General features: G+C 37.0%; 1 protein-coding gene across 2 annotated transcripts; it reads left to right on the plus strand.

Annotated features, from left to right (window-relative positions):
- Positions 1-1,463: 1,463 nt before the first annotated feature.
- On the plus strand, positions 1,464-24,374 carry LOC126457193 (tumor protein D54). 2 transcript variants are annotated; one of them, XM_050093284.1, is made up of 6 exons: positions 1,464-2,027; positions 3,591-3,703; positions 8,348-8,496; positions 19,331-19,390; positions 21,652-21,814; positions 21,984-24,374. In XM_050093284.1, the coding sequence occupies exons 1-6, from the start codon at positions 1,733-1,735 to the stop codon at positions 22,125-22,127; spliced, it is 924 nt and encodes a 307-aa protein (XP_049949241.1). In that variant the 5' UTR covers positions 1,464-1,732; the 3' UTR covers positions 22,128-24,374. The 2 variants fall into 2 exon arrangements, with proteins under 2 accessions (XP_049949241.1, XP_049949242.1); XM_050093285.1 differs by lacking the exon at positions 19,331-19,390 and having other exon boundaries at positions 1,481-2,027.
- Positions 24,375-26,146: the final 1,772 nt, after the last annotated feature.

The raw sequence follows: 26,146 nt of genomic DNA on the forward strand, positions 1-26,146 counted from the left end.
ATTTTACAAATACTATTGCACTGAATTTAAAATAAAAAAGTTTTATATTTATTTATAAGGTAAGAAACATGTAATACAACTACTGTAATACTTCTTTACAATGAACACATTACTGCACTGAAATGGTGCAGAAGTTAGATTATACTTACACACACACACACACACACACACACACAAATTTTCAGTGAACACATTACTGCACTGAAATTGTGCAGAAGTTATGTTGTACTTATATACAAATCAGTTGGTTTTCCTCAGAAATTCATCAATGGAGTAGAAGGAGTTGGCCACCAATAAATCCTTTAGGCCTCATTTGATGCGAATAAAAGTCTGTCCTGGTTACGGTGTCTTACAGAAGTTGTGTGGAGAAGGTGGTTCGAAACACAGAGGACACTGTTAAAAATATCTCTTACAGCAAAACTCCTTCCAATAGTTTGGGTACACAAGGGCGAATTGAGAGTTGAGTTGCTGGCGGGGCGGAATACCTGTGTGGTGACGTAGCGGCTGCCAGCTGGAGAAAAAGAAACGTGGGAGGAGAATGCCAGACAGCTGGATCCAGCGTGCCGGGTCAGTCTTGTTTTACCTGCGAATAGTGCGCGTGTGGTCTGCGCCGTTGTGTACCGTTACACGTGGCATTCAGTGCGGAGTCCATTCTGACAGGCACTCTGCACTAGGTGTCAACGCCGTATAGTAAACGATTTTCCTTTTAAAGTGTTTTACAGAGCACTTGCGTGTGGAATTGTTGAAATTCACTATGCACCAGTGATGATACATTTCGTATGGAGGGATAGCTCGGCCTCCGGAAATTAGTCTGTTATCGCTTTACATCGTTGCGAGTATATCACTTGCAGTGAAGCTACTTGAGTGTTTCGTCACGACAGGGGCACAAATACGGAACATAGAGCAAAAAATATTGCGTCCCAGTTCGGTGGTCTTGATGTAAAGATGCCGTTGACAGTAAATAGATCAGGAATATCAGCTCACTGAATGATATTTCCGCTTTCTAAAATGTTTAGCAGGCATTGTTTGATCCAACATTGACAAATTTTATTAACAATTGTGCAGCTATAGGCGTTGAACTTTAATTGGTTCAGTCAGAACTCTGCTTCTCCCCCAGTTTTCAGTCGGAGCTTAAGCCAAGATTCCGTGATTTATTATTCTTGAGGTCCATTTTTCTAAGCCAGTGAAGCATGTATGTTAAAAAAAAGTTACATTCTTTTTTAACTGCTCATCTTGACTCAAGCGTAACTGAGTAATTCCCATATAGTGTAATATGAGAAACTATAATGGATTAGCTTAATGCTTATGCCACAAACTAGTAATGTGTGCCCATTTTCATTTCCTTAGATTTAAAACGTCACACACATTTCCAAAGGAACTTAGTTTATTTGCAGAAATACAAAATCAAAAAAGTTGACACAGTTTGTTTGGCTGTAATTGCCAGTAAGTAAATTTGTAAATAAAACATTACAGATCACATAGTAAATGCAGTTGCATCTGCATTTAAAGTGTATACTGAAATGTTTGTACCTCTCATATAATCTTCCAGAGAGAGAATTTACAGTCAGATCTGTATGTCTTTTAAAAACTGTTGAAGCATTATCAGTGCACATGCATGATAGTTTGCATAAAAGACCCATAGGAGGTTATAGACTGAGAACCACTGATTAAATTGATAGTATCCAAATGAATATTATTTAAACACATTATAATGTTTTAAACTACCAAAGATATGGATGATGAGCCTCAGTCCCTCGAATATGAAGAAGATTGCTACTATGCATACATATCAGGATCGGGAACACCAAGTTTTGATCATAATTGGCCAGATGATGTAGATTCAAGTACTTTCTGTATTGTTGATGAACATGATGAATCATCCCTGGAAACAGAGTCATGTAGTGTGGAAACGGAGTTTCAGAAAAAGCCACATAATGTAAAAGTAACATTTCAAGATATTTCAAAGCCCTATCTTGCTCGTGTCAGCAGCCCCAAAAACTACAGGCGTTTTCTGCAACTTGTGAAAGGTATTCAGTTTTTATAATGCAGCATTCATCTTTGAGTGTGTGAAAGAGAATTTAAAAAAAGAAAATGCTGCAACATCTGCTTTCAATCTTGTCCATACTTACTTAGCAATCTGTATGTCAGACAGTGTTCAGTAATTTGTGCATATAGCATATTTCCACTCCAACCTAAATTTTTCTCACTGCATTTAAATGGGAGCTGTATTTATTTTAAAATTATTTTATTATCATATGTTGTTTCATTTCACTCGGTGAATTTGCATCCTAATGGGATTGTAACTTTTTCATAATAAAGAAAAATTGTCATTTATTAATTATGACTTTTGCTATTAATACAAAATGTTTCTTGCAAGTAATAACACGTGGAAGAGATTTTTTGTCTCTAAACTGCGGGATATTAGAGGTACTGACTGTGCTCCATAGTTTTAGTTCACTGTTGCAGATTAAAATGAAAGTACATGTTATTAGCAAGAGCTATATACCTCCATTGATGTTAAAATGAACTGGACACAGATACAAAACACACATTGAAGGTGCAACAATGTGGCAGTGACAACTAAGTTCTTGAAAATTACTCGTATTTCTCATGTGTAATAATAGAAATCCACTACAAACACTTGACTCAGAAATTGAGCGTACTCATTCTTGTTGTTCATAGAAATATAATCTCCCACACATAATGTGTCTGGTTCACTTCAGAGCATTCAGCTAGAGGCCCAGAAGAATGCAGCATACAGTTTCGATATTTGGCCATTCCAATTGTCATGTGTTCTCACACAGTTTTGAGTGAATGGCAGTTTGTTAGAGATGATCAAATGAAAAATCAGTCGTGCAGTGACTACATGACTATAGATAAGATTTCTGCCAGTAAGCAGTCACAAATTTATTGAAACTTAAGATTTGTTTATAGCACTAGGCTGAACATGTTGATTTTTGCCATCAGTTTCACAGTGTCTCTTATATGTCTAATAATAATACCTTTATGCTGTGTAGGAAACATGTAGGGTTTCTTTACATTTATGTAATTCAAGGTAGATCGATGAAGTTGAGATAAATATTCCTCCTCATGTGCATGCATAAATATTGTATTCACGTGCACTAATTACAGCTCATATAGCTTCTATAAATAATAGCAAAGTTTCCCTTGAGTGGTTACAATATTCGCTCCGCATTAGTGTTTTGTGCTGGTATTTTTTGCATTATCTTAATAGCATCTGATATAATGAAACAATTGTATGAACTGTCAGAAGTAAGTGACCTGTGGAAAGGTTACAGTAGCACATTTCCCTTTGTTTTACAGACAGTTCAGCACTGGCAGTCTTCTTTAATTTTCACTTGGAAAAGCTGATTTCTTAACTGTATCTCCTTCAGCGGGAGATTTAAAGAGCAGATACAAAAAAAGTAGAATAATGTTACACCTTTTTATTTTTATTACCTGTAAATGGTTGTTGTTGTAGAACAGGGCAGGAATATTTGCAGGCATTTTGATGCCTGAATAATTTTACATGAGTGACAGCTAAAATCTTTACAAGTAAGATGATTTAAAATATCCTCTTCTGTTTACAGCTGAGGAGGCCCCTACGGACGTCTCACCCGATTCTGGTATCAATGAACTTCAGGGTTTGAGTCCTGAGGAACAAGAGAGACAGAAACAGGAATGGCAGCAGGAGCTTGTAAAGGTATCTCTCTCTAATGTACAAGTAAGCTTCAACAGAAGCAGTTTAGTATTTACCACACTAGACAAAACATGATTGCAGTATGTCTAATGACCTCATTGTTAACAGGATATTTCTTCAGATAGTTAGAGGTGCATCATAAAGCATAATGAGATCATCATAAGAGAAAAAAGCTGAATTATGAACATATCAAAACATGCAGTTCTGCTAGTCGGGTGTAATTTTCAGCCAGTTCAGATATTACATGGCATCATTACAGCCAGCCTGGAGATGAGATCAACAGAACAGAAGAATGAGTTAGATAAGCTGATATTTCACCAGAAGTATGTTCCACTATGTGGGGAGGTGTTAAAGTCGTTAAACTGTGAGGAGAATGAAATGTGTTGTCAGTATTCTGTATTCAAAATATCTTCGGTTAGTTTTGACTGCCACAGTTGTCCAACAACTCAGTCAAATTAGTATGAGTGTAGTGCTCAAAATTAACATTTAAAGACAAAAACCATATAAAATCAGTATCCTGAAAGGAAAACATTGAAGGTTATCAGTAGCTTCATTGGGCAACTTGAGGGTTTGATGAACCCAAGGTGAGCTATAAGAAAATTGCTCAAAAGAAGAATTAGTTTATTTATTGAGTCAAATAAAATTTTTGCTGAGTGTTGATACAGTGAAAAAATATGTAATGTATTATGTGGCCCACTATCAAACAGAAAACAGTCACATATTGGAGTAGCTGTGCTGCTGATATAATACCGGAAGCATGCTGGTCTCTGATTGGGAGACAGTGAGGCAGTTCACATCATTGAAGTACTCAACGTGCTATTGGAAGCTGTTCCGCAGTAGTAGTGTCAATGTTGGAGTGGAAATGCTGGTGATACATCAGTGAGACAAAATGAATATTTGTATTCAGAAGCAGAGACCCTTCAAAAGGTACTGGGAGAAAGATACACGGGAGATTTTTTGTTGATGACACAAGAGTGCTGCTCTCAATAAGGTGTGTTCTCTTAGAAGCACAGCAATTGCATTTGAATGTAAATAATAATCTGAGTTTCTCTCCTTTGGAAGAAAGTGAAATGTATTTTTTTCCTTATTTCTTTATAAAATAAAGGACAAAATGCAAATTGTGCAATGCACTATAGAAAGAAAATGTTGTGAATAATGAAATGGACCTGGAAGTCATATTGCTACTGTTTCTAAAGACACTACTTAATTAAAACCAGTGTGTAGGCACATCTGTGTTCATGTACTGTGAGGGTACCAGATGTTTCTTTACAGTTAAAAAGTGTGTTAAGTCCCACATTCTGGACATTCTTTCAGGAAATTACGTTAATTACTAAAATGTAAAGATCACAGACACATAATTACTAACAAATCTTGGTGTTTTTTAGCTTTCAGTGTGGTAATTTTTCCTTTATAACCATACAAGTTAAATAGTAAGTTATTTGAGAAAAAATATTAAACAGATATTAACTAGGAAAATTAGTATCACAGTTATGGAACAAGATAAATGTGTTTAAAAACAAACATTCTGTTAACACTCGTAATGGAGAAACAGCTTGTCTCGAAACATTTTCAATTATATCACTCTTCAGTACTTAGTAAATTGTTTCCTTTACCATCCAGACATCCACATTTTGAAGACTCTTTAACTTCTGCCTTTACTTTAGAGGAATTTGAGGGAGTATTTACTCATCAACAGATGGCTTCGCTGGCATTGGAATACCTTCCAGCTTTGATGGTATGAAATACCTTTAAACATTTATTCCACCTTTTGCAAACATAATCAATGTAGGAAGTCTAACAACTCGAATGATTATTCACTTTCGAAAAAGGGAAAAGATAATGGTACAGCAATTTCATACCAATTGTTGCATCTTCCTCTTGTCTTGCTAAAAGACTGGAACAATTAGGGAAATGAAGGACTAGGGTGTTGGCTGGAATTGCAGAATGTCTCAGCCTCTTCTCAGGTTGGTTTCAGAAGGGAAAAGGTGCAATTGACAATATTGTCCTTTTGTCATCTGACAGTTGCAATCATGTGTCTCTTTGAGAGAGTTAGCAAGGTATGTTCCTGGATATCAAAGGAGCATATGACCAAGTAAATGTGGACATTTTACTACACAAACTAATGTTATTAGGCTTCATGGAAAAAGATGTTTGCAAAATTGACTGTGTGATTATGGAAAATAAGATTTGATTTTTCCTTTGCAGTGGCTAAACTGTTCTGCTACAAGGAACGATCCAGAGTCTTTAACACTATGTAGTCGCTGCATCAGTGAAAAGCTGGCGATGAGTTAACGACTTGTAAGCTTTGACAGATAAATCTTATCTTATTGGGTTTTCTAAGCCTTCATATCCATGCCTTCCTGATGATACACATGCCTTCCTGAAGATACTGCTAAATCACTGATGCCTAGTGTCAGAGAAGTCCTTATATTTAGTAATTGTTTTTGATTCATAGTTTTCATGGGTTCCTTACATGAAGACCAAAATTATCGATCTTGAAAAGGCATCAAATATCATCTGGTCTCCCAGGTTTGGTTTGTCTTGCACCCTACCACCACTGATTCTACAAGATTCCATACAGTATGGACTAAGATTTTTGGCAGTCCACAGTGGGTGCAAGGATAGCCTGTGGAAATTATACATACTTTAGTTTAGATGTATTTGTCAGTGATTGGATGCTGTGGTCTCAACCTCCACAAATGCCGTCTTAATTGAAGCTACAGAAATGCCATTATATATTCAGAGACAGCTACTGGCAGGCAAATTCTTACATACAGAAACACTTACTTCAAAAAACCATCTGATCACAAAACCCAAATCGTCATCTTGATTTACCAAAATAGTATAGCAGATCATGCTCCACATATTTCAAACCTTGTGTCACCTGACCACAAAAATCCTCGTAGCATAAGCACTTTATAACTATATGTACAAATACTTGGCCCTCTCCCCACAAAGTGATTATATACATCTAGTCAGCACACCAACTATTGAAAGTCTGTTGTTTTGTGTTGTTGTAATGTACCACACCATCGCTGCATTCAAATCAATCCAACCTCATAGTGTGACCACACAATGTCTGCAGAAGGTAAAATTAACTACATACTGTTGACATGCACAAAGTCAGAAAGAAACAGGGTACTGATAGTAGAATTTCTGCACAAGTGCTGTGATTTACAAAGAGTTTATTTTTCTACCAAATAATTATTTTTGATAAATCTGCACTTCCATACTGTTGTTTACCATTCTATTCCTCTCTTCATATTATTTCCATCAAAATTTTTGCCTTTAGTGTACCAGAAAGCCCATTGTTAAACTGGTGATTTTTATTAATTTTGTATTGTGTGTTTTAATGAAATGTATTTCATAAAAATATGTCAATGGTTGTACCTTTTAAGAGGACAAATTACAGATAATTGTCAGATCACGGGAAGGTAGCTCCCAGTATGATGTCAAGTAAAACCCTGTGATATTCTAATAAGGCTAGTGGATGATGTTACTTTTCTTTTGGGTTGGTTAGCAGTATATGCCACACACTTGGAAAGATTACTGTTCAGCTTGTAGAAGGGCCGTGACTCAAGTTTAAATAACTTGTATAAACATGCATTAAAATGAGAACTACTGACAATGTGATTTACAACAGAGGACATTGCATAAAAAGATGTCAGTGGTTGTACCTTTTAAGAGGACAAATAACAGATATTTGTCAGAAGCCAAATAAACAATGTTAATAAATGAGTCATTTTGTGTGGAATTGTGAAGCTCCCAAAAATCATGCATGTGCTAGCCATGAACTTCAATACACACAATTTGTTGGCCCATCCGAAGGTGAGAAAAGTTACCTGAAACTAGTTAGTAATTTTTTGTTTGTTCGTACGTATGCATTAAAAACAACTTTCACCACCAAATAACACTATCAGAATATCCCAGAAGACAAGATCATACAATACCATAACTCGAGGTTGTTAGTTCTGAATGCTATGATGTTTAGTTAAAAAATTCCTCCATAAATGTCAGATGTCTAGCTGTCAAACAAAAGCAAATGTGGTGAAAAGTTTTCTTGACTGACAAGTGCTTAAAATTGAAGCTGGAACAACAGTGTTTCAGACAAGAAATCCAGCACATACCCTGCCATTTGCAGGATTGCCAGCTGCTGGCAGGCTTAAAAATCATGATGTGTGATGTTTTTCAAAATTCACTGTTACATTTGAATGGCAGAATTTTTGTTCTATATAAAAGGATAATTCGGTTATGTCATTAGAAACTAAAGTACATTAAACATTAAAAGAATCTGAATACCACCTGAAGGTGGATCATAGATTCTGAAATGCAGTGTGATTAAATAATGAAAAGCAAGAATACAGAGTACAAATACAATTTAAAACACTTGTATCAATCTGATTATTTATTCCTATCAATCGAATGAAGTCACAGATTGAGACAATACAACAATGTATTTATGCACGAATAAGTCCTTATACCTAAATAGTGAGCCTTTTATGAATATATTGATGCCTAGGATTATAAAAAATTTCTGTGTCCAATTTAGTGTTCAGGCGATCTAGGTGAAAAATGTGCAAGTACATAATCTCCTTTAGTGAGGTAGAAAAATTATTTGAAAATGTTAGTGACGTTCTTCATTTCCAGGTTGAAGAGGAAATTCAGACTCTCCGCCATGTCTTGGCATCAAAAATAAAACATTCTCAAGAACTTAAACGTAAACTTGGGATAAGTGTGTGGAAGGAATTTCAAGATGATATGTCACAGAGCATTCGAAATGTGAAGGAATCAAATATGTGAGTATACAGGTTGAAAATGACTAATTTGTTCACAATTTGCTGGTGTACCTATTTACTGATTATTTTATGATGACAGATACACTTTTTAAACTTTGAATTGTAGTTTAGTAGCAGATTATTAATTCTCATGCACTCTAGTACAGGCTATACACTGCCTTTGTCTTTGTAAATATTCTGTAGAGCATGTGCTTGAGTATCTTAGGTGACTGCCAATAGATGCTACTTCAATATATATCATATCATAAATAGATGCATGATTGATTAGTTACTACAGAATTACTTAATTATTAGAATCATAATTAAGGGCAATACCCTTAATTTATGTTAGCTTCCTTTGTGTTTCCAATTCTATAACTTTAGGTAGTGAGTTCATAAAGTTTACAAATAATTACTGCCAAGGAAAAGGCCTTCTTAACAAATGAATGTTGTGTACAGTCTATTTCAAATTCCAAACATATCTGGTAAACTTTAATATTTTTCTCATTATTAATAGACGCATTATTAATAGACGCATTTTATAAGGTAATGTAAAGATGGAAGTTCATTTTTAGAACTGTTCACTAACCATTGCTTCAGCATATTTAATCTAAATGTGGCTTATTTATGTACAGTATTATTCAGAAAGAGGGAGCCAAAAAGTAAAGCATGATAATTCTTTATTGAACTGATGTACAAAAAACTGTAATGGTACAGAACCACAAATTAAACTTATTTTCAGTAAATTTTGGTTGATATGTGCCATACCATGTTACCTACTCATGTCCAACTAGTGGTCCACATCTCTCCATGTGGGGTTCCCATATTACACAGTATCAGATATGTTGTGTAGGAGATGCACATTTTCAGACTTCATTTACTGTGGGTTTACAAGAAAGGTGACTTAGCAACATAGGCAGAGGTGTTAAAACTAGCAGTGATGGAGGAGAATAAAATCCTAATCTCCTACGTGACTGGTCCAGTACTACTCCACTATTGGTAAACATGCGGGTGGGAACATGGTCGTATTAAACTGCTGTATTAGACGTTATAAGCTGAATGGCTACCATGTATACTTAGTAGTGGGCTATGATAAGAAAAAAAGAGCCCCCTCATTGTGCAGAACATGCCTCAAATCTGTAAGTTCTGATTACTGACAGTCATGATCAGGTGGAAAGCTGCCTTATCACTGAAATTTAATGTAATCAGCTAGCCTGAATTCTAAAGTGCTTTACGAATCATGAAGTATTTTGTCATGCCTATTGATCCACATATGAGCACAAAACTGCAGTCTGTGTTGTGTAAAGATTCAGGATTGAGTACCTTATTTAGTAGATTTCTCAGTATTAATTGTTGGAAAATTTGGGATGGGACATAAAGTGTATATGATATGCCAGTTCTCATCAAGTGAACCAGTACTTACTAATGACTGGGTGAATAGAGGGTGAATAAAAAATGGGAAATTTTACTGTGGTTTCATGTAAAGTCGTCCTTCAGATTTAAGAAGACAAACTCAAATTTGCTGTGTCTTCTTATGGTGCTGCCTGTCACCCTCCAGCAAGGGTTACAGACAATTGAAATGCATTTCTTATCTTTTAAGAAATTTGTCTGCAGGTCTTTTTAATCTGAGATGACACCATACTTTGTACTTGTATTTCATTGCGGGATTATCATTTTGTGTTAATAATGCCATCATTTTAAATTACCTAACCCAAAAATCATAGTCTTCTCCATAACTGCTGTAATTATATTTCTATACCTAAATAAAAATATCATTGAAGACATTATTAAAAAAATAAGGAACAAAATCACACTCGCAGGAGGTGAAATTATTGATAGATTGTTACTGATAAGAGTAGAGTCCAAGTCCCAAACTTTAGATCAGGATATTCCTTCTTTAATAAGAAACAGAACAAAGAAGGTAATTTTTTTTAAAAATGGCACTTGTATGAAAACCTCTTAACAATTGGGCAGTAGGCCTTTCGATAAACAATAGACTTAATTTGTCTGTAACACATGAGATCGGGAATTCATGGCAACGTGTTGTAACCACTAATGGTAAACCTATGAATTGTTTAAGGACCACTGCATTTTTTCATGTAAGGAAAGTTGTATGTGTTATGTTTATACACGATTTTCAATTTACAATGGGTATAACTGTTTTTGAGATAGACAGCTGGTAGTTTGCTGTTCAGTTAGGTAACAATGATACCATTTACTGATGGTTGTAATTTTGCATGGGAGTACCCAGCAAAAGCAACTGACATCTGTAATTAACAGTGTACATAAATACGATCACAAGAAAAACGAAGAGAAACATAACGTTCTATGACACTTGTAGCGGTCACTTATTCACCTTTAGCACTTAAGCAGTGTTATTTTCTTCCTTTTTATTGCTCATATTTGCTTTTTAAATTAGTGTAGTTTAGTTTTTCTTGCTTGTGTGTTCATAATCTATGCTTTTCATTGAGGACTTTTAAGTATTTGCTCAGTGTCAGTTTCTTTCGGTAAATTTGGCTTGCACAATTGCTGAGGCAAAATGTGATGGTGTGGAGGGATAAAGGGCTTCCTGCTGTTAAACTGTACTGCAAATTTCAGAAGAATCCTGTTTCTTACAGCTTTTTCATGTACTATACTTGGGTGTGCCTTGTTGGTTCATTGATCAATAACATATGAATTGTTGACCTATCATTGCCATTTCCTAACATAATTTTCAGTGTAGAATCTACGGAAATGATAGGGAGGGGCAGTGTGTGTGTGTGTGTGTGTGTGTGTGTGTGTGAAAGCAGTGCACTGGGTCCATTCATAGTGTGACTGCCTTAGAGTTGAAGCAAGTGTGTAAATCAGTTTGTACTTTGTATTTTGTTGTTGTTGCATGAAGCAAGTTCTGTAGTACATACATTAAAAAAAAGGTTTTGCATCACCCCGGTTCCCAGTTCTCCTGAAGATAGATGTTGACCGTGGATATTGTATCACAGACACAATCCCTTTGACTGTTCAGAGATGTCACTAAGCACTCCCAAAGATGTAGTAAACAACCATGCATGAACAGCGCCTATTAGACGGAAGGGGTCCGACAGCCAATCAGTCGGTCATTCCACCAGAAAGGAGGTATGCAGCTCGTGTTGTCTGTAGTTCAACCATGCCTAGAGGGTCAACACCGCGGTTTGATCATGTCCACATTGTTACTTTGTGCCTGAAAGGGCTCTCAGCAAGGGAAGTGTCCAGGCATCTCGGAGTGAACCAAAGCAATGTTGTTTGGACATGGAGGAGATACAGAGAGACAGGAACTGTCGATTCCATGCCTCGCTCAGGCTGCCCACGGGCTACTACTGCAGTAGATGACCGCTACCTACGGGTTAACCCTTACGGCACCCCCGCCATATTGAATAATGCTTTTCGTGCAGCCACAGGACATTTTGTTAGGACTCAAACTGTGTGCAATAGGCTGAATGATGCGCAACTTCACTCCCTACATCCATGGCAAGGTCCATCTTTGCAACCACAACACCGTGCAGTCTGGTACAGATTGGCCCAGCAACATGCCTAATGGACCGCTAAGGATTGGAATCACGTTCTTCTCCTATGAGTGTCGCATATGCCTTCCACCAGACAATCGTCAGAGACGTGTTTGGAGGCAACCTGGTCAGCCTGAACGCCTTAGACACACTGTACAGTGAGTGCAGCAAGGTGGAGGTCCCCTGCTGTTTTGGGGTGGCATTATGTGGGGCCAACGTATGCCGCTGGTGGTCTTGGAAGGCACCGTAATGGCTGTACGATACATGAGTACCATCCTCCAACCGATAGTGCAACCATATCAGCAGCATATTGGTGAAGCATTTGTCTTCATGGACAGCAATTCACGCCCTCATTGTGCACATCTTGTGAATGACTTCTTCAAGATAACGACATCGCTCGAACAGAGTGGCCAGCTTGTTCTCCAGACATGAACCCTATTGAATATGCCTGGGATAGATTGAAAAGTGCTGTTCATGGACGATGTGACCCACCAACCACTATGTGGGATATACGCTGAATTGCCGTTAAGAGTGAGACAATCAGGCCCAACGGTGCCTTGATGAACTAGTGGATAGTATGCCACGACATATACAGGCATGCATCAATGCAAGAGGATGTCTTACTGGGTGTCAGAGGCACTGGTGTGTACAGCAATCTGGACCACTATCTCAGAAGGTCTTGCTGTATGGTGGTACAACATGCAATTTGTGATTTTCATGAACATTAAAAAGGGCGGAAATGACATTTATGTTGCTCTCTATTCCAATTTTCTGTACGTGTTCCGGAACTCTTGGAACCGAGAAAGACTCTTTTTTGATGTGTGTACATGGTATCGTCCCTAAGTAGCACAAGGGGACTGTAAAAGGAATTATTTATAGATACTATTTTATACAGAAGGAAGAAGCAATTTCTCTCAAGTTTTTTCTTTAAAGACTGCAATGATCTTTAATCCATATTAATATATAAAAAGGAAATATTGTCTCAAAAAATCTCAATGTTCGTGACTGATTTACTTCAAATTCTGACACAATACTCTAATAAACATTCGGACGGACATAGGCTATATTGTTCTTTTAAAAAAACAGTGTATAAGTTTTCTGTTAAAACCAACTGCAAGAAAGAAAATGCTGCACTATGCTTTGAAAGTGTATTTTCTTGTTCACAGTTGTTGTAACTACAATAGCAGAGTGTATAAACCATTAGACAAATTTTTCCACCGTACATTTTGCTTTTCTGTATATAAAATTCTAAATAAAAATTATGTACACAACTATGTGCTGTTTTGATCTCTTCCTTTGCCAGTTTTAACAGAAAACCTATATGTTAATAATGTTGTATTTGTACCTTACGGGTTTTTGAAAAGAATACTACTACGCAATCTGAATCATCCAAAACTTTGTAACGCTACCCATTCCCAGATTAAAACTATGCAAAGTAATGATGTCATTGAAGGTGCTCTCCTCACAGAGCCAGCAGGTAGAGAAGTCTCTCTCATACTCTGTATATTGATGTCCCAACCAGTTTACCCCTCCAGGTTTCGTTTGCAGTAACAATAAAGAAAGCTCAAGATCCAACATTCAAACACGCTGGAGTTTATTTATGATCAGTGTTTTACCATTGTCAGTTATATCTGATCTTTAACCAACTCCTGACACACAGTATCCCAAAAATTAAAACTATACAATATTGGGGCATGTGCTAAATATTTTTTAAACAACAGTTAATACATAACAATAACCTATATTAGATATACTGTTTTGAATTCTTGTTCACAGTCAGTGTTAACTGTAATAGTGGGGCATTTAAACAATTAGACAAATTTTTGCATAGTCACTTGTATGTTGCTCTTTCATGAACTGAACTGGTGGTGCAAAAAATCATTTCATACTCTTACCACACAGTATTCAAAAAATGAAATATGTTGTATATTATGAAGTTTTGTATCATATACAAAAAATTAAAAACAGGGACTTAAAAACCCAAACAAAGGAGTCTTTTTATTCAGATTCTATATGATTTATTATAATTTGAAAATGGTGAAGGAGCAGAAATTTGTCCCCTGCAGAATTCCCAGGTATATTACAGAATATACTGAGCATCCAATTGCCATGCATATTTAGCAGATGGGAAGCGTTGCCGAGTTAGCTAGTTTTCTCATAAAGGTGAATGATGAAAATAACTACTACTTTCTGGTTTTGAGAAAATGAAAAAGAGTAACGCGACTCACTTTTTTTTAATGATGGGAAAGACTTCAAAATAAACTGTAGCGAAGGAAGTTTTGGGGTTGTTTCAAATTATCACGTAAAACAAGAATGGAAATTATGAATGGAGAAATATGTAAAATAAGGGAAACAGCGGATCAGTGTGTGAAAACAGCACTTACACTAGCTTATGAGCAATAGCTTTTTGGGGGATGTGGAATTAGTCAAGGTTTATATTAGCAAAAGGTAAGCAGGGAAACAACAATCAGAAACTTAATCTGTACGCAGTGCAGGCCATAAACTTACGTGATGGTGATGGTGGTGGTGGTGGTGGTGGTGGTGGTGGTGATGATGATGATGATGATGATGATGATTACGATCATAGCACAGGTGAAACCAAAGACTGCAGATAACTTTAATTTTTGCTAATGAAACGGGTCCAAATAATATCATTTCATGTAAATAAAAGCAAACAGCATACTTATTATACTTGTCCCCCTCTTTTTTTCATATTGGGGAAAATGGCTGCAAGGAAGTGATGAAAGAAAAACAAAGTTGCCATAGATATTTGCTGTTTTCTCTCCTCAGCATACTGTTTGCGACCCCCCTAGCCAATCTACTTTAATCACTTGTTCTCTTTAATGATTGTAACTTTCATTATTTTTAAAAATTGTATTTCCTAGGCATGTATAATTTGACAGTAACCATAAAACTCTTGTTATTGTAGAAATTAGTAGCTTGTCTCCAAATAATTTCTGAATTGCTTTCGTCACCACAGCTGTCAGGACTCTTGACAGCCCCCCATCCCCACCCCCCACCCTTTCGCCTCCCTTGCATAATGACTAAGTTTTTCAGTAATCTCTGACATTTTAGTAGGTTGTTCTCCTTAATTATAACTAGGTTGAGTCTTGATTATTAGCAGCAATGACTTAGTTGATGTCTCAAGAATTTATACACTAATAAAATATGGTTCTTATGTAGTGGTTGCAGCAGTAGTTTTTATTATTACAAGCCAAGATCATGAAAGTGTAAATTGCGTAGAATATCATCTACAGTGACAATGCTATAAACTTGTTTTCTCAGAGTGATATCCTACGCTTCTTGTTTACCTGACTGAGAATTTTAGTGAAAGTAATTTATGCAACTGTGCAGTCCATAATGGTGAAGTTATTGTGATTCACAGTATTGCATTTGACAAATGTTCCAAGTCATCTGTAGATTACTTTTATACATCTTCTCTCTGGTACTGAATTTCCTTTTTCCATTGCTGGTAACATGTACAGTCACATGCAAAATCTGCACTACACATTAATTTTTCAGGAAAAGTCATATGATGAAAGAAGCATTGTATAATAATTTATTAATGGAGTAATGGAATGAATTGCATGTTTGTCACTCTTGTCTTAGTAAGACACAAAGAAATTAATGGTATTAGTTGCCAATAGGCATTGATTAAAATCAATTGGGAAAGTGGTCATCGCAGCTGCATGGCTACACTAGCAAGCTTCCTATCAAGCCCAAATTCTCAACTTAGGCACACACTACTAATGTAATGCCCCTTGCCTATTATTCTTATTACTCACAGCATTTCACAGATTTCCATTAAGAGTTTGAGAACGGTGTGCATCCACACTGAAGTGATCAGTTGATAATTATATACGTTTCTTATTTGTATGCTGCTGTAGTCACATTCTTCCTATGGGACAAATGTGGTGTCTTGAATGAGTTTTGATAATTAGAGGTTCTACACACTCCAATCACATTAATATGGCCACTGGCTCCATTAGACATAAATATGCCATAACCGCTCACAGCAGCAGATGGCAGCACTAGCAGTGGAGGGTACATAAAGCATGTCAGAGGATGTGGGAAACAGTGCAGTCATTGTTGTAATGCAGAAATGGAACGATTTCTTATGTTCAGAACAGCACGATCATTGGCTTTTGGGCCAAGGGTGGGAGCATTTCCGGAACAGCTATGTTTGTAAATTGTCGGCATGCCGCCATGGTTAAAGTATACTGTGCACGGCAAAATGGTGCCATGCAAAACCGATGCCAAAGCAGCTGTGGTGCACCACAGGCCATAGGTGACAGGGGTGAATGATGGCTGCGGAGACATGTGTGGGGAAATAGATGTTCAACCGTTCAGCAACTGACCACCCAGGTGAACCGTGGGGCCGCCAACAGTATCTCCTCAGCAACCATTCAGTGAATGAATGTTACCGCATGTTGACCTCTGCAAGCACGCACCTGGCTGGTGCGCCAATGCTGACTGCTGTTAATTTGGATGTCCACTGAGTAGCAACAGGTGACCTTTCCAGATGGAGCATGTTTTACACTCCATCAGACATACGACTGTTGGAGTGTCTAGCACAAAACATATGAAAGCTAACACCCTGCAACTGTTGGTGGAAGGGTCCAGGCCAGAGGAGGAAGTTTCATGTTCTGGGGGATTCCATGGGTGATCTTGTAATTCTGGAAGGCACAGTGGATCAACAATAGTATACATCTATTCTTAAGGACCATGTCCACTTCCACATGCATTTTGTTTTTCCTTGACTTGATGACATTGGACATCAGGACAATGCAATGTGTTGCATAGCTCCAGTTTCTGTTGGTCTGTTATGGCCAGGGGACACCGGCTGATACACACTTCAAAATTCAATAAACTTTACCAACAGCCATATACTTTAGGTTATTTTATTTTATATCGAATGCTACCAGTTGAACCAGTGTCGCCCTTTCTTATGAATCAGTTGCATAACGATTCGGATTCATGGTTCCAGTCTTATGGCATCATACAATAAGGTTTTTGGTACGATAAAGGCATATGTGGCCTCAAGATGGCAAAATGAATTGCTGAAACTGGTAGTGTTCAATATAAAATAAAATAACCTAAAGTGTATATGGCTCCAGAATGAGATTTTCACTCTGCAGCGGAGTGTGCACTAATATGAAACTTCCTGGCAGATTAAAACTGTGTGCCCGACCGAGACTCGAACTCGGGACCTTTGCCTTTCGCGGGCAAGTGCTCTACCAACTGAGCTACCGAAGCACGACTCACGCCCAGTACTCACAGCTTTACTTCTGTGTGCGCTAATGTGAAACTTCCTGGCAGATTAAAACTGTGTGCCCGACCGAGACTCGAACTCGGGACCTTTGCCTTTCGCGGGCAAGTGCTCTACCAACTGAGCTACCGAAGCACGACTCACGCCCGGTACTCACAGCTTTACTTCTGCGCACACTCCGCTGCAGAGTGAAAATCTCATTCTGGAAACATCCCCCAGGCTGTGGCTAAGCCATGTCTCCGCAATATCCTTTCTTTCAGGAGTGCTAGTTCTGCAAGGTTCGCAGGAGAGCTTCTGTAAAGTTTGGAAGGTAGGAGACGAGGTACTGGCAGAAGTAAAGCTGTGAGTACTGGGCGTGAGTCGTGCTTCGGTAGCTCAGTTGGTAGAGCACTTGCCCGCGAAAGGCAAAGGTCCCGAGTTCGAGTCTCGGTCGGGCACACAGTTTTAATCTGCCAGGAAGTTTTGTATATGGCTGTTGGTAAAATTTATGGAATTGAGAAAAATGGTTGAGAATCTGTGGGACAACCTCAGACTATTCATGCCATGGATCCTATCCAAGAAACTTAGCACAGCTGGCCACAGTACTGGACTCATCATGGCTCCACATCCCTACTGGTACCTTCCGGAATATCATTGACACTCTTCCTACATGTCTCACAGTGCCCCACGCTGGAAAAGGTTAGTATTTTGACAGGTGGTCACGTTTGTGTCTGGACAGTGGATAAGGATTCTGAATCTCCCTTATTTCTCTGACTTAAATTCAAGTGCCTTTGTTTATCTTATTAAAGAAAGCCACACGGCATACTCTCTCGGCTTGCAATTGTGTACAGCAGTAATGGATGTAGTGGTTGAGACATAAACAGTTGTATATGGATACCTAGAGCAATGTGGCCAGTAGGGAAATTTTTGTCATTCTGTGCACTCGTGTGGCCTAATTACCTAGAAATGTGTTCAGAGCGTAATCTGAAATTCAAATTACTTTGTTCATCTGGCCATAGTCAAAAAATAAAAAACACTAAATATTCATTACTAAAACAAACATTAAAGATCAGTTCATTCAGCATAATGTGCAGTGTGCTACCTTCTGAGACAGGAAGGTAGGCCACTTCCATACAGAATGTGTGCAATGGATTAATGTGGTGGGATGCTACCTGGGCCAGCCTGAGGGTGGTTTTCAGCTGTTTCCAAGTTTCATTTAGGCAAATTCTGGGCTGGTCACTAGCTTCTGCCTCAGAGAATACGATACACAAACAGTTAACTTACACAGAGAACAAAATTTACATGATTCACAGACTGATGGAGTGCACTACTGATCCCTTAGGTTGCACTGACAGTTGGGACATTAGGAAGTCCATCTGATCACATAGTTAAATAATACTGCTAAATTCCCAAAAAGCAGACCGTGTGCTAGAGAGGATAAATGCTAGGGGGGAAAAAAGAGAAAGAAGAAAACCAAGATCAATCAATTTTTTTCCTTGGCTGACTTTCTAGACTTTTTAAATTAATGTGACGCAACAAAGAATTATGCTTACTGTCCCAAAATACACTTCATGTATTTCAGATGGTACCATAATAAAGAAACATGACATTTTTTTGGTACCTCCACCGCCTGTGTTGTGAAATACTTTCTATTTGTAAGTAGAATATCCAGAACCTGATTGTCATACTTGTCATTAAGACTGTTTTCTTTTAAATAAGACTGATGGTAATATTATGATGGAAACAGAAAGAATACAGACTTGTTACCACCCATCTGCAGATGAATGGTAGGTGGTGCAACCTTAGACGAGATAACTTTACTAGCTTTTTGCTTTCTTGCATCTTTTGGATGTATTTGCACACACCAAAGCTGTAAGATGAGTGAAAGCTCAAAATTGCTATTGATTTGCAGGCAAGTGGTCACCTGTCCTCCTGTCTTATACATTGAGGGAACTTTGTTAAAATAGAGGTAAATATTAGTAAGGAATGAAAATAACATTTCAAAGAAAATACCACATAGATTATGGACACACATTCAGTTTTGTGTTCTGCACTCCTTACTTGCTTATTTTTATTTTTATCGTAACAGTTATCAGAATGTTGAAGACAAACTAGGGAAGTTCAGCAGGGCTGTTACAGAAGCACCATTGTAAGTACTGTAAATGCTACTTTCATGATGCACACTTTCCTATTTTTAGTTGTTTGCTGTAATGTGATCAGTTGGAAACTGAATTAGTTTTGAACTGAGAAATAATACCTATTGAAATCAATTTGTTTTTATGTTTCAAGAGACTGATGGCATAATTCCTGATTCAAAACTTATCAATTTTGATTTGGAATTTGTCGCTACACGTACCTTCATCCATGCCTATCCGTGTTCTGTGTATATAAAGTGTTTATTTGAATATAATAGAGGGAAACATTCCACGTGGGAGAAATATATCTAAAAACAAAGAAGATGTGACTTACCAAACGAAAGCGCTGGTAGGTTGATACACACAAACAAACATAAACATTCACACAAAATTCTAGCTTTCGCAACCATCGGCTGCTTTGTCAGGAAGGAGGGAATGAGAGGGAAAGACGAAAGGATGTGGGTTTTAAGGGAGAGGGTAAGGAGTCATTCCAATCCCAGGAGCGGAAAGACTTACCTTAGGGGAGAAAAAAGGACAGGTATACACTTGCGCGCGCGCGCCCACACACACACACACACACACACACACACACACACACACACACACACACACACACACACACACACACATATCCCAGGGATATGTGTGTGTATGCGAGTGTATACCTGTCCTTTTTTCCCCGTAAGGTAAGTCTTTCCGCTCCCGGGATTTGAATGACTCCTTACCCTCTCCCTTAAACCCACGTCCTTTCGTCTTTCCCTCTCCTTCCCTCTTTCCTGACGAAGCAGCCGATGGTTGCGAAAGCTGGAATTTTGTGTGTATGTTTATGTTTGTTTGTGTGTCTATCAACCTGCCAGCACTTTCGTTTGGTAAGTCACATCTTCTTTGTTTTTAGATATAAAGTGTTTATTTCATAGAAAAAGTTGTGTATGAGACTGTAAACAGTTAAAGATGATTTAAATGGGAGGAAACCCCATTAATATTTCGGAGAGATTACTCGAAGCACTTTTGTACGTATTTCAATGTGCAACTTATGATCCAAGTGGCTTGGTAATACATTATCTGTTGACTACAAATATTAATAAGATATTCTCATGTAGTATCTCATAAGCTCACTTCATGGTAACTGTTGAGCTTTATCTGTAGGGACATTCACTGATAATTAATTTTAGTTACTAGGTGTGTTTATTGCCTCATGTTTTAGGTTGATTTATCCTTCATCATTGCTATTGCAGTTTAAGCAGTCAACAATTTGCTGTTACAGAGACATAAGTTGTGACATTTTGGTGGCTCTTGATGTCCTGTTCCTTCAGTCACTTGTCATTTTCCTCAATATTTGATGTTTCCTCTGTTGCGGGTGTTTGTCATGTAATGTATCCTTGCCAGAGTAGCCAGTGTTCCCTCACCCTGCCTCCTTAGATTGCTGCCATCACCTAGAGACTTGCTATGAAAGCCCAGTGTGATTCACATTGAGTTTTTATGATGGCTCTTTAATGACAACCAGTTTAGATGAGTACAGCAATTTACCCTTCTTCATTGTTTGATGTCTTCATAATGTCATTCTAAATTCCTATATCTCTCAGTGCTGAAAATTTGTTATCGAAAAATGTATACCTACAGTGCATGGTTCCTCACCTCTTCTGTACTATTTCATGTTGTTGGAATCTCAGTCCACAAACTTTACCATTAAGTGTAGCTATGAAACAATCTGATTTACTTTCATACATGAAATTCCTTCAGTTTTGTGTTTCTAATGTTTGCTTTATGTGCTTGTAGACATGACATTAGTGCTACTTCTGTGTTAAGTGAATGCTTCATTTTTAAAGCGTTTACTTCAGGTGCAGCGTAAAAAATTGTAATTATACTTAGCTATCTAAATTATTCTACCTTTTACTCTAATAGTTTATCCTGTGAGAAGATAGGTAATACTAATTTTTCTTTAAAGATTAGTTACATATCATTTCAGTCCAGTTATCAATAAATTTTTTCTTTGTTGAATTCAGAATGTCTAAATAATTTACTATAAAATTTAATTCACATTGATAAACGAAGATAACTTCTCAACAAGTAACTGTGTGTGTATGTGTTTGTGTGTTTGTGTGTGTTTGTGTGTGTGTTTGTGTGTGTGTGTGTGTGTGTGTGTGTGTGTGTGTGTGTGTGTGTGTGTGTTTTATGATTTGTTACATTTGCCTCCATGCATAGCAAGTAGTTATGATGAACTTAGCTTCATAATGCATGTTTGGTCATTGGCTGTTCTTCATTCTTTTGCTTTTAGGTATCAGAAGACTGAATCTGTGATTAAAACTACAGCTGAAAAAACTACTACTCTTCTAGGTGGTTTAGGCTCCAGTGTAACAACAAAAATTGGGCAGCTGAAAAATTCAGATTCTTTTCGCTCTTTAGAAGAGAAGGTTGGGTCAGCATATGAGAATGTGAAGGTTGGTGCAAAAGTGTCTAATGAGATCCTACTGAACAGCAGCATACAAACTATATTCTTTAAAATATTTAACTGTTGTTTGTATTTAAAACAAGTAAATTCCATAGTAATTTGCCAGAGTATTCGATAAGATGGAATGAAGTGAGAAACTTTTCAATATTCATTTACAGACAAAAGTGGTGACTTCACGCTCCAACTCAACTCAGAGTTTTGATGAGGCTCTGAGAGAGGCAGAGGCAAACCGAAGACCCAGTAACGGTGCTTCAACACCTGCTACAACACCAACCATACCAGAAGAGAAGCCACTCTCCTAGAGGAATAACTTGTTTGGCTGCAAAAACTGGGTTTAGTTAGGCGTCTTACCTCTTGATGTGGAATGGTTAATTCAGTTCAGCTTAAAATGCAATGGGTATATTGTGGATTGGTACAGCTTTACTGCAGACTGAAGTTATGGTTACTTATTAATTATTACATTAAATGTAGCTATACATATTTTTATAATACAATATTTAATGGTATCTTTTGCCTATAACATTTCATAATAAACTGTTTGACTAAACTGTCCACTCCAGGTGTTACGAGAACTTCAGAGGCATGCTTATTGAAATAAGATGTCGTTTACAAGTTGTATTCAGCAATCACTTTAAAGTTTTTTCATGAAAAGAAAGGATCAACTCTCCAACTTGGGAAAATAACCATATTGCTAACTCTATTGTGTAGAACGTTTAGGAGGCATGCTAATTAATAATTGGAAGTGACTTTCATGTGTTGTCACAGCACTAGAGTTCAGCATTATTTAACTTGAATGCTTTTTGTGAGAAAACGATGGCTTGGCTGTGTTGTAATGACAGCTTATGTTTCTGTTACACTGCTTTGCATGTAAACTACTGAATATGTAATTAATGGAAGCTTTCATATTCAAGGCTGTGCCTGTAACTGAAAATTTAAAATTTTGAACAGTCAGTTCTCTGCGTAACAGTGTCATTCAGATAATTCTTTTTCTGCAAGATTTACTACATAATACAACACACTTAAAATGAGAAACATCTGTTGTTCATCATTAATAGCTGAAATGTGTGCAGTAAGGAAGACTACTAGACAGATTGATATTTCAGGTATTATCTTCACATATATAGTAGTGCAACAACAAATTTTTTTCCACTCATTTGTGCTACTTCCTGCCTTCTGGTGTTGGTCATCTCTCACCCACATTTATGATGCTGTCACTTTCTCTCTGATAACCATCTCTTTAAGTTGTTAAAACTTAAATTGTTTTCCATACTGATTCATCTGTAGCCATCTGAGAAATAATTCACTATAATGTTGATTGTATTTTAAGTGATATAGGGGCTTGTTCCATGGCAGCAACTATTGTGATCTGTTCTGGACAAAGGAACCATATTGTTTTTGCATTAAATTGCAATTACTCATCTCCATCCACCTTGGCCTTGCTGTAATATTTTCAAAAAATCTCATACTAAATTACTGTCAAATTTTTGAAAAGAAATGTTTTCTATTTGATAGTATTGATGTATATTTTAAGAAAATAATCAGTGTAACTAGATATTAAAAAGTTTATTGCACATTTTGATTGTTAAAATATTCTAATGTTTTGTCTGTCACATTGATTATAATAAATAACTTTTTGTTACATGAAAAGTAATATTTTCCTTATTAACTTTTTTCTTTTTTATATAATGTGTAACTTCAATGTAATCATGCCATCTCAAGTCTTGATATCAAATTCTATTTACAGAAAAACTTATTTCGTGTATGAAAATTATGTAACATGCTAGTCACACACATGTAATGAAAAATCTTGACTGTTTATTTATTATTATGAGAATTTTTAGAGATCACATAATTATAAATATAATTAAATCATTCACTCATTGTTATTTTTGCTCATTTTTCTTGCCTGTCACAAACTGTTTACTTCACTGTTTACTATATCTCCAGGGATAATTTTCATTTAAATAAATTACTGTAGTGCACACATCCATGACACATTTCTTTCAATATTAGATTTTTTAAACATTAATATGAAAATAAGGATATAGCAAATGTAGAATAAAAGTAACTCATTTCTGTAAATATGAATGAAAGAAACAGTGTGGTGTTACTGGAGGAGCCTTTGTGGTATTTGGTACCTTTGTGAGCTTGGCAGTGGGTATCCTGTACTGCTACTAGTAATTACCTTCCCTGTTACACTAGCAAGTAGAGCGAGGAAAAAAATAACTGTTTGCATGCTTCTTAATTTCTTGTATTTTATTTTCATGGACCTTAAGCAAAGTGTAAATTGACGGCTGTAGAATCATTCTGCAGTCAACTCCAGATGCTGATTCTCTACTTGCTAATAGTGTTCCTCAAAAAGAGCACTGACTTCCCAGGGAACTAGACATTAACTTGATTGAGATCAAACTTTTTTCCCCGTATTTGTCATGTTATTGGTAGAGGACATATGCAGACACACAACTTTAGTGTTTAAAGTTTTTCAGTCAAATGATGATGTAAATTCTTTAATTGCTTTAGTTGGTTAAAAAAAGTGCAGTATAAAAGTACACATGATATTACATTGATTAACTACATACATAATGTAACTACATAAAATTGTAGTGATACCATATGTAAGGACGCACCCAAAAGAAACTGAACTAATTTTTTGGTGGTGTGCAGAGCTTTTGTAGTGCTGCATTTTGCTGCTAGTAGTGCATGGAGAAAACATTCTAGACACAGTGAACAGAGTGCCATCACTGATGGAGTTCAGGACTAGTTTTGGCAGCATTCATAGTGACAACTGTTTTGTGTAATTGTTGTTTTTGCAATGGCTGATTTTTGTGAACAGCGTGTGGTGTTGAAGTCCTGCTCTCTGTTCAGAAAAATTGGAACAGGAGCTCTTAAAATGTTAAAAGCAGCATACAAGTATGATGTTATGGGGAAAACTCAAATGTTATTTTCAGTTTCAAAAATAGTGAAATGAAATGTCAATTGTTGAATAAATCTCCTCCTGTTCGTCCTTCCACAGCCTGAGCACATGGAAATGTTGAAGACATTTATGCAATCATCAGTTAAGACATGATGATGATGATGATGATGATGATGATGATGATGATGATGGAAGAAGTTGTGGAGCTGTTGGGAGTGACTTAGAGTTCAGTGTAGTGAATTGTGATAGAAGATTTGCAAATGCAAGTGGAAAGGGTGGGTGCCAAATTTGTGCCATGATCGCGGACTGCTGAACAAAGACAACGTTTCATGGAAGCACACTGTGCTTTGAAAGAATAGTCCTGAAATGATTCAAACATTTTTCAAAAATTGTCCCAGGTGATGAAACTTAGTGCTACACTTAAGATCCTAAATCAAAGCAACAGTCAAGCCAGTGGAAGACTTAAAAATTTGCCTTGCTCCAAAAAAGCTTGTCAGGTGAAATCAAACATTAAGACAATACTGATTCGTTTCATCCATTCAGTCTGTTCTGCAGGGTCCATCAGTTAACCTGGCTTTCTACTTTTAAGTTTTGAAAAGATAGTGCAACAATGTGTGATGGAAATGGCCTGATTTATGGCAGTCGGCTGACTGTTTAATTTCGATTATGACAGTGCCCCTGCTCGCATAGTCTGTATGATAATTATTGACCAAAACTGGTAGGACCCCTGTCCCTCACCCCCCATACTCACCCAACCTTGCCCTGCACAACTGTTTGCTTCCTAGAATGAAAAGACATGAAAGGAAAGCATTTCACTGAGGTGGAAAATAAAATTTACTGAGGTGCTGTCAAGCATCACAAAAGAGGAGTTCAAACAATGTTCTGAAAACTGGATTAAAAGGTTAGACTAGTGTGTTTAGTGCAAGTGGAGAGTACTTTAAAGGGGATTGAAGGTTTGTGCATAAATGTGAATAAACAAATTTAAAAAAACTCAATTTCTTCTGGATACCCCTTATATACTGACTGGCTGATGGCTGTGTCAGAATGTACCAAGAGTCAACATGCCAATGTGGGCTCAGGCTAGAGAACTGCTTGGGTAGTCAGATGGGGTGGGGGTACCATTGTAGTTCGGTTTGTGTGCTTTATTTAAAATGAGGTGACCATAAAGTAACACAAAAGTGGTTTGCTTAAAAAATCTTTTAAAATGAATGTATAGTATTCCACATCCACAGAAACCCCAGCCAGTGGCAAATAATGACTTTCAAAGATAAAAAAAAAGGTAAGTAGTTCCTATTGTCATATGGTCCCATTGGCTAAGGAGTATTTGTGCTATCACCTTTAATAATTAGTAGTTTAATTTTGGACCACAAACCTCATTCTTCAAAGAAAGAATCTCCCATGTATAAA

This window comes from Schistocerca serialis, chromosome 2 (genome assembly GCF_023864345.2).
Source record: "Schistocerca serialis cubense isolate TAMUIC-IGC-003099 chromosome 2, iqSchSeri2.2, whole genome shotgun sequence".
In the NCBI taxonomy this organism is placed as follows: domain Eukaryota; kingdom Metazoa; phylum Arthropoda; class Insecta; order Orthoptera; family Acrididae; genus Schistocerca; species Schistocerca serialis.